General features: G+C 48.2%; 1 protein-coding gene across 1 annotated transcript; it reads left to right on the forward strand.

Moving 5' to 3' along the window:
* Positions 1–1,635: 1,635 nt before the first annotated feature.
* On the forward strand, positions 1,636–2,910 carry LOC138350840 (golgin subfamily A member 6-like protein 25). Its single transcript, XM_069302279.1, has one exon. The coding sequence runs from the start codon at positions 1,636–1,638 to the stop codon at positions 2,908–2,910; it is 1,275 nt and encodes a 424-aa protein (XP_069158380.1).
* The last annotated feature ends 7,126 nt before the right edge of the window (positions 2,911–10,036 follow it).

Raw genomic sequence — 10,036 nt, forward strand, 5'->3', positions numbered from 1 at the left:
TGGGGCATGTTCCGTGAGGCATGTTCCGTGGGGCATGTTCCATGGGGCATGTTCCATGGGGCATGTTCCGTGGGGCATGTTCCGTGGGGCACCAAGACGATGTGTTAAGAGTCAAGCGGAGTTTACACAAAAGTGTTCATCTTGGTTGATTAATCGAATAATAATTTTAAATAAAAAAAAATAATCCCAATGGATCAACCATTGATCCATTGATCCATCCATTGATGATACTGTCAGAGTGATTCAGTGATTCTTTTCTGCCAGCTCTTTGTTCCTCCTCTCCCCATTTTCATTACTTATAATTTACTGGTAATTAATTTTAGCAATTCATTAACTTGGAATGGTCGGTACGGCGTTGATCTCCCTTTCTGCGGGTCAGAGTTCGATCCCCAACGGTCCAAGCGGTCGGGTACCATTCCTTCACTTAGGCCTATTATCCCAGCTCCTGTCCTCGTGTCCCGTCCATGTAGTCTCTCTGGCTTGACACTTTCTTGTGGCAATTAAGACTTGGCCGGTGAGACTTGCAGTGTTGAGTCCATCCTGGAGTGTTGAGTCCATCCTGGAGTGTTGAGTCCATCCTGCAGTGTTGAGTTCATCCAGCAGTGTTGAGTCCATCCTGTAGTGTGTTGAGTCCATCCTGCAGTGTTGAGTGCATCCTGTAGTGTGTTGAGTCCATCCTGCAGTGTTGAGTCCATCCTGCAGTGTTGAGTTCATCCAGCAGTGTTGAGTCCATCCAGCAGTGTTGAGTCCATCCTGCAGTGTTGAGTCCATCCTGCAGTGTTGAGTCCATCCTGCAGTGTTGAGTGCATCCTGTAGTGTGTTGAGTCCATCCTGCAGTGTTGAGTCCATCCTGCAGTGTTGAGTTCATCCTGCAGTGTTGAGTCCATCCTGCAGTGTTGAGTTCATCCAGCAGTGTGTTGAGTGCATCCTGTAGTGTGTTGAGTCCATCCTGCAGTGTTGAGTCCATCCTACAGGAACCTGTAGTCCTCGTTAATCTTCCTCAAGTCTTTGGTCGTTAACGGACAATAATACTGGAGTGTGTGTGTGTGTGTGTGTGTGTGTGTGTATGTGTGTGTGTGTGTGTGTGTGTGTGTGTGTGTGTGTGTGTGTGTGTGTGTGTGTGTGTGTGTGTGTGTGTGTGTGTGTGTGTGTGTGTGTGTGTGTGTGTGTGTGTGTGTGTGTGTGTGTGTGTGTGTGTGTGTGTGTGTGCGTGCGTGTGTACAAGTCCACTGTACAATATCCGGCCATTTATCACATCATCAGATTAATATCCGGTTCTGGGTGGCCACCACAAAACAGAATTCAGGATGGCAAATAAATCGACTTTGGAAAGTGGAACACACAAGCTAAATCCGATTAACAAAAAATAATTGAATAGAATAAAAACATATATACATTTATACACAGCTATCCGGCTCACATCATACAGTACACGTAATTGGAGAGAAATTTGTTTATTCGATCTGACTGCATTTTAAAAGAAAATGCAATATATGTATTGAAACCTGAAACGGTGAACATGGAGTCTTTATGACTGAACATGAAGCCTCCATGGGTGAACATGAAGCCTCCATGGGTGAACATGAAGCCTCCATGGGTGAACATTAAGCCTCCGTGGGTGAACATGAAGCCTCCATGGATGAACATGAAGCCTCCATGGGTGAACATGAAGCCTCCATGGGTGAACATGAAGCCTCCAGGGGTGAACATGAAGCCTCCATGGGTGAACATGAAGCCTCCATGGATGAACATGAAGCCTCCATGGGTGAACATGAAGCCTCCATGGCTGAACATGAAGCCTCCATGGCTGAACATGAAGCCTCCATGGATGAACATGAAGCCTCCGTGGGTGAACATGAAGCCTCCAGGGGTGATCATGAAGCCTCCATGGGTGAAGATGAAGGCTCCATGGGTGAACATGAAGCCTCCATGGGTGAACATGAAGCCTCCATGGGTGAACATGAAGCCTCCATGGGTGAAGATGAAGGCTCCATGGGTGAAGATGAAGCCTCCATGGATGAATATGAAGCCTCCATGGCTGAACATGAAGCCTCCAGGGGTGAACATGAAGCCTCCATGGCTGAACATGAAGCCTCCATAGATGAACATGAAGCCTCCAGGGGTGAACATGAAGCCTCCATAGATGAACATGAAGCCTCCAGGGGTGAACATGAAGCCTCCATGGCTGAACATGAAGCCTCCAGGGGTGAACATGAAGCCTCCATGGCTGAACATGAAGCCTCCTTGGCTGAGCATGAAGCCTCCATGGCTGAACATGAAGCCTCCATGGCTGAACATGAAGCCTCCATGGGTGAACATGAAGCCTCCATGGGTGAACGTGAAGCCTCCATGGATGAACATGAAGCCTCCATGGCTGAACATGAAGCCTCCATGGATGAACATGAAGCCTCCATGGATGAACATGAAGCCTCCAGGGGTGAACATGAAGCCTCCATGGCTGAACATGAAGCCTCCAGGGGTGAACATGAAGCCTCCATGGCTGAACATGAAGCCTCCATGGCTGAGCATGAAGCCTCCATGGCTGAACATGAAGCCTCCATGGATGAACATGAAGCCTCCATGGATGAACATGAAGCCTCCAGGGGTGAACATGAAGCCTCCATGGCTGAACATGAAGCCTCCAGGGGTGAACTTGAAGCCTCCATGGCTGAACATGAAGCCTCCATGGCTGAGCATGAAGCCTCCATGGCTGAACATGAAGCCTCCATGGCTGAACATGAAGCCTCCATGGGTGAACATGAAGCCTCCATGGATGAACATGAAGCCTCCATGGGTGAACATGAAGCCTCCATGGGTGAACATGAAGCCTCCATGGGTGAACATGAAGCCTCCATGGGTGAACATGAAGCCTCCATGGCTGAACATGAAGCCTCCATGGGTGAACATTAAGCCTCCATGGGTGAACATTAAGCCTTCATGGGTGAACATTAAGCCTCCATGGGTGAACATGAAGCCTCCATGGATGAACATGAAGCCTCCATGGGTGAACATGAAGCCTCCATGGGTGAACATGAAGCCTCCATGGGTGAACATGAAGCCTCCATGGGTGAACATGAAGCCTCCATGGATGAACATGAAGCCTTCATGGGTGAACATGAAGCCTCCATGGGTGAACATGAAGCCTCCATGGGTGAACATGAAGCCTCCATGGCTGAACATGAATCCTCCATGGGTGAACATTAAGCCTCCATGGGTGAACATTAAGCCTTCATGGGTGAACATGAAGCCTCCATGGGTGAACATGAAGCCTCCATGGGTGAACATGAAGCCTCCATGGCTGAACATGAAGCCTCCATGGGTGAACATTAAGCCTCCATGGGTGAACATTAAGCCTTCATGGGTGAACATTAAGCCTCCATGGGTGAACATGAAGCCTCCATGGATGAACATGAAGCCTCCATGGGTGAACATGAAGCCTCCATGGGTGAACATGAAGCCTCCATGGGTGAACATGAAGCCTCCATGGGTGAACATGAAGCCTCCATGGGTGAACATGAAGCCTCCATGGATGAACATGAAGCCTCCATGGGTGAACATGAAGCCTCCATGGGTGAACATGAAGCCTCCATGGATGAACATGAAGCCTCCATGGGTGAACATGAAGCCTCCATGGGTGAACATGAAGCCTCCATGGATGAACATGAAGCCTCCATGGATGAACATGAAGCCTCCATGGGTGAACATGAAGCCTCCATGGATGAACATGAAGCCTCCATGGGTGAACATGAAGCCTCCATGGGTGAACATGAAGCCTCCATGGGTGAACATGAAGCCTCCATGGGTGAACATGAAGCCTCCATGGATGAACATGAAGCCTTCATGGGTGAACATGAAGCCTCCATGGGTGAACATGAAGCCTCCATGGGTGAACATGAAGCCTCCATGGGTGAACATGAAGTACAACACGACAAGTCCCAGGTGTTTGATGTAGTTTTAGTGATTGAGAACATCCGGATTCTTGGCCGGTTACGGTTGTCAGTCATGAAAATCAATTATGCGAATCTCACCTGAAATTATAACTATCCGCGTCATTTTAACCGGCCTGAGTGAACGGTTTCCGTTGGTCGTGTTAACCGGCCTGAGTGAACGGTTTCCGTTGGTCGTGTTAACCGGCCTGAGTGAACGGTTTCCGTTGGTCGTGTTAACCGGCCTGAGTGAACGGTTTCCGTTGGTCGTGTTAACCGGCCTGAGTGAACGGTTTCCGTTGGTCGTGTTAACCGGCCTGAGTGAACGGTTTCCGTTGGTCGTGTTAACCGGCCTGAGTGAACGGTTTCCGTTGGCCGTTTTAACCGGCCTGAGTGAACGGTTTCCGTTGGTCGTGTTAACCGGCCTGAGTGAACGGTTTCCGTTGGCCGTTTTAACCGGCCTGAGCGAATGCAAATATACATAAATATACATTTTTGCAATAAGCTGTTTTGTATTTTATTTCAAAAGACGATAATTCTTTTGTTATAGGCCCCTCTCTTTAGGCCTATAGCGAGAAGACGACAAATTATCAATCCTCAAAATGACGTGAAGTCAAAAGTGAATAATTGTATGAAGTCAAACCGGGAAATAATGTTATAAAGGCAAAGTGGAAAATTCAAGAGAATTCGGTGGCCTTTATCTCGGGATATTGTTGAAGACAAGGCTGAAAATTCTCATATTTTGTGAGGAAAATGTTTTCATATTTTCCGTAAATATTTGCACTAGCTAAGATATCCTGGCCACTATGTTGGCTGGTTATGTTGGCCACTATGTTGGCTGCTCATGTTGGCCACTATGTTGGCTGGTCATGTTGGCCACTATGTTGGCCACTATGTTGGTTGGTCATGTTGGCCACTATGTTGGCTGGTCATGTTGGCCACTATGTTGGCTGGTCATGTTGGCCACTATGTTGGCCACTATGTTGGTTGGTCATGTTGGCCACTATGTTGGCTGGTCATGTTGGCCACTATGTTGGCCACTATGTTGGCTGGTCATGTTGGCCACTATGTTGGCTGGTCATGTTGGCCACTATGTTGGCTGGTCATGTTGGCCACTATGTTGGCCACTATGTTGGCTGGTAATGTTGGCCACTATGTTGGCTGGTCATGTTGGCCACTATGTTGGCTGGTCATGTTGGCCACTATGTTGGCTGGTCATGTTGGCCACTATGTTGGCTGGTCATGTTGGCCACTATGTTGGTTGGATATGTTGGCTGGTCATGTTGGCCACTATGTTGGTTGGTCATGTTGGCCACTATGTTGGCTGGTCATGTTGGCCACTATGTTGGCTGGGTATGTTGGCTGGGTATGTTGGCCACTATGTTGGTTGGTCATGTTGGCCACTATGTTGGCTGGTCATGTTGGCCACTATGTTGGCTGGTCATGTTGGCCACTATGTTGGTTGGATATGTTGGCTGGTCATGTTGGCCACTATGTTGGTTGGTCATGTTGGCCACTATGTTGGCTGGTCATGTTGGCCACTATGTTGGCTGGGTATGTTGGCTGGGTATGTTGGCCACTATGTTGGTTGGTCATGTTGGCCACTATGTTGGCTGGTCATGTTGGCCACTATGTTGGCTGGTCATGTTGGCCACTATGTTGGCTGGTCATGTTGGCCACTATGTTGGCTGGGTATGTTGGCCACTATGTTGGCTGGTCATGTTGGCCACTATGTTGGCTGGTCATGTTGGCCACTATGTTGGCTGGGTATGTTGGCCACTATGTTGGCTGGTCATGTTGGCCACTATGTTGGCCACTATGTTGGTTGGTCATGTTGGCCACTATGTTGGCTGGTCATGTTGGCCACTATGTTGGCTGGTCATGTTGGCCACTATGTTGGCCACTATGTTGGCTGGTCATGTTGGCCACTATGTTGGCCACTATGTTGGCCACTATGTTGGCTGGGTATGTTGGCCACTATGTTGGCTGGGTATGTTGGCCACTATGTTGGTTGGTCATGTTGGCCACTATGTTGGCTGGTCATGTTGGCCACTATGTTGGCTGGTCATGTTGGCCACTATGTTGGCTGGTCATGTTGGCCACTATGTTGGCTGGTCATGTTGGCCACTATGTTGGTTGGTCATGTTGGCCACTATGTTGGCTGGTCATGTTGGCCACTATGTTGGCCACTATGTTGGTTGGTCATGTTGGCCACTATGTTGGCTGGTCATGTTGGCCACTATGTTGGCTGGTCATGTTGGCCACTATGTTGGCCACTATGTTGGTTGGTCATGTTGGCCACTATGTTGGCTGGTCATGTTGGCCACTATGTTGGCCACTATGTTGGTTGGTCATGTTGGCCACTATGTTGGCTGGTCATGTTGGCCACTATGTTGGCTGGTCATGTTGGCCACTATGTTGGCCACTATGTTGGTTGGTCATGTTGGCCACTATGTTGGCTGGTCATGTTGGCCACTATGTTGGCCACTATGTTGGTTGGTCATGTTGGCCACTATGTTGGCTGGTCATGTTGGCCACTATGTTGGCCACTATGTTGGTTGGTCATGTTGGCCACTATGTTGGCTGGTCATGTTGGCCACTATGTTGGCTGGTCATGTTGGCCACTATGTTGGCCACTATGTTGGTTGGTCATGTTGGCCACTATGTTGGCTGGTCATGTTGGCCACTATGTTGGTTGGTCATGTTGGCCACTATGTTGGCTGGTCATGTTGGCCACTATGTTGGCTGGTCATGTTGGCCACTATGTTGGCTGGTCATGTTGGCCACTATGTTGGCTGGGTATGTTGGCCACTATGTTGGCTGGTCATGTTGGGCACTATGTTGGCTGGGTATGTTGGCCACAATGTTGGTTGGTCATGTTGGCCACTATGTTGGCTGGTCATGTTGGCCACTGTGTTGGCTGGTCATGTTGGCCACTATGTTGGCTGGTCATGTTGGGCACTATGTAGGCTGGTCATGTTGGCCACTATGTTGGCTGGTCATGTTGGCCACTATGTTGGCTGGTCATGTTGGCCACTATGTTGGCTGGGTATGTTGGCCACTATGTTGGTTGGTCATGTTGGCCACTATGTTGGCTGGACATGTTGGCCACTATGTTGACTGGTTATGTTGGCCACTATGTTGGCTGGTTATGTTGGCCACTATGTTGTCTGGTCATGTTGGCCACTATGTTGGCTGGTCATGTTGGCCACTATGTTGGCTGGTCATGTTGGCCACTATGTTGGCTGGTCATGTTGGCCACTACGTTGGCTGGTCATGTTGGCCACTATGTTGGCTGGTCATGTTGGCCGCTATGTTGGCTGGTCATGTTGGCCGCTATGTTGGCTGGTCATGTTGGTCACTATGTTGGTTGGTCATGTTGGTCACTATGTTGGTTGGTCATGTTGGCTGGTCATGTTGGCCACTATGTTGTCTGGTCATGTTGGCCACTATGTTGGCTGGTTATGTTGGCCACTATGTTGGCTGGTCATGTTGGCCATTATGTTGGCTGGTCATGTTGGCTGGTCATGTTGGCCACTATGTTGTCTGGTCATGTTGGCCACTATGTTGTCTGGTCATGTTGGCTGGTCATGTTGGCCACTATGTTGTCTGGTCATGTTGGCCACTATGTTGTCTGGTCATGTTGGGCACTATGTTGGCTGGTCATGTTGGCCACTATGTTGGCTGGACATGTTGGCCACTATGTTGTCTGGTCATGTTGGCCACTATGTTGGCTGGTCATGTTGGCCACTATGTTGGTTGGTCATGTTGGTCACTATGTTGGTTGGTCATGTTGGCCACAATGTTGGCTGGGTATGTTGGCCACTATGTTGGCTGGTCATGTTGGCCACTATGTTGGCTGGTCATGTTGGCCACTATGTTGTCTGGTCATGTTGGCCACTATGTTGGCTGGTAATGTTGGCCACTATGTTGTCTGGTCATGTTGGCCACTATGTTGGCTGGTCATGTTGGCCACTATGTTGGCTGGTCATGTTGGCCACTATGTTGGCTGGTCATGTTGGCCACTATGTTGTCTGGTCATGTTGGCCACTATGTTGTCTGGTCATGTTGGCCACTATGTTGGCTGGTCATGTTGGCCACTATGTTGGCTGGTCATGTTGGCCACTATGTTGTCTGGTCATGTTGGCCACTATGTTGTCTGGTCATGTTGGCCACTATGTTGTCTGGTCATGTTGGCCACTATGTTGACTGGTCATGTTGGCCATTATGTTGGATGGTCATGTTGGCCACTATGTTGGCTGGACATGTTGGCCACTATGATGGCTGGACATGTTGGCCACTATGTTGTCTGGTCATGTTGGCCACTATGTTGGCTGGTCATGTTGGCCACTATGTTGGCTGGACATGTTGGCCACTATGATGGCTGGACATGTTGGCCACTATGTTGGCTGGACATGTTGGCCACTATGTTGTCTGGTCATGTTGGCCACTATGTTGGCTGGACATGTTGGCCACTATGTTGGCTGGTCATGTTGGCCACTATGTTGGCTGGTCATGTTGGCCACTATGTTGGTTGGACATGTTGGCCACTATGTTGGCTGGTCATGTTGGCCACTATGTTGGCTGGACACGTTGGCCACTATGTTGGCTGGTCATGTTGGCCACTATGTTGGCTGGACACGTTGGCCACTATGTTGGCTGGTCGTGTTAGCCACTATGTTGGCTGGACACGTTGGCCACTATGTTGGCTGGACACGTTGGCCACTATGTTGGCTGGTCATGTTGGCCACTATGTAGGCTGGTCACGTTGGGCACTATGTAGGCTGGTCATGTTGGGCACTATGTTGGCTGGTCATGTTGGCCACTATGTTGGCTGGACACGTTGGGCACTATGTTGGCTGGTCATGTTGGCCACTATCTTGGCTGGTCATGTTGGCCACTATGTTGGCTGGTCATGTTGGGCACTATGTTGGCTGGTCATGTTGGGCACTATGTTGGCTGGTCATGTTGGCCACTATCTTGGCTGGTCATGTTGGCCACTATGTTGGCTGGTCATGTTGGGCACTATGTTGGCTGGTCATGTTGGGCACTATGTTGGCTGGTCATGTTGGGCACTATGTTGGCTGGTCATGTTGGCTATGATTGGTACCACTGACAGTTATCCAGGCCATGGTTGGTACCACTGAGAATTATCCAGGCCATAGTTGGTACCACTGCCAGTTATCCAGGCCATGGTTGGTACCACTGACAGTTATCCAGGCCATAGTTGGTACCACTGACAGTTATCCAGGCCATGGTTGGTACCAATGAGAATTATCCAGGCCATGGTTGGTACCACTGACAGTTATCCAGGCCATGGTTGGTACCAATGAGAATTATCCAGGCCATGGTTGGTACCACTGCCAGTTATCCAGGCCATGGTTGGTACCACTGACAGTTATCCAGGCCATGGTTGGTACCACTGCCAGTTATCCAGACTGTGTATATCCAGGGTTGCAGAGTTGCTCAGGGTTGAAGACCTTCTAGATCTTCATGTCATTGATCGTTCAATAATTGCTGAGTGCTGAGATTCATATCCCCATGGTGTGTTGGTGGTCACGGGCTCCTCCACTCTATCTCTTCTATAGCTATAATATTTGGTTTACCTTTCGGGACACTTTTTGTAAACTTGGAGTTAACTCTTGCAGTTAAACGTAGAGTTAACTCTCACATGACTGAGTGCTGGTAGCGTGTGTGTCTTGAGGATACAGGAACACTCCTTCGATCCTCCTCCATTCCCCTAGTGTTCATTGTATATATATATATATATATATATATATATATATATATATATATGTGTGTGTGTATATCACGAAAATAAACACGTGATTAAGAATGTGACAATGTCAGACCACGGAGGAAAATGAAACAGGAATTTCCTTAAGTACTTTCGTATATTAAATACATCTTCAGAAGGAATCCTGTTTCATTTTCCTCCGTGGTCTGACATTGTCATATATATATATATATATATATATATATATATATATATATATATATATATATATATATATATATATATATATATATATATATATATATATATATATATATATATATATATATATATATATATACAACCCACTCCACCACCTGCTTAACAGTGGGTT

This window comes from Procambarus clarkii, chromosome 47 (genome assembly GCF_040958095.1).
Source record: "Procambarus clarkii isolate CNS0578487 chromosome 47, FALCON_Pclarkii_2.0, whole genome shotgun sequence".
Lineage (NCBI taxonomy): Eukaryota > Metazoa > Arthropoda > Malacostraca > Decapoda > Cambaridae > Procambarus > Procambarus clarkii.

Bases quoted from the DNA above. Each gene is read 5' to 3' on its own strand.
- LOC138350840 (XM_069302279.1), top strand. From the start codon at position 1,636: ATGGATGAACATGAAGCCTCCATGGGTGAACATGAAGCCTCCATGGGT.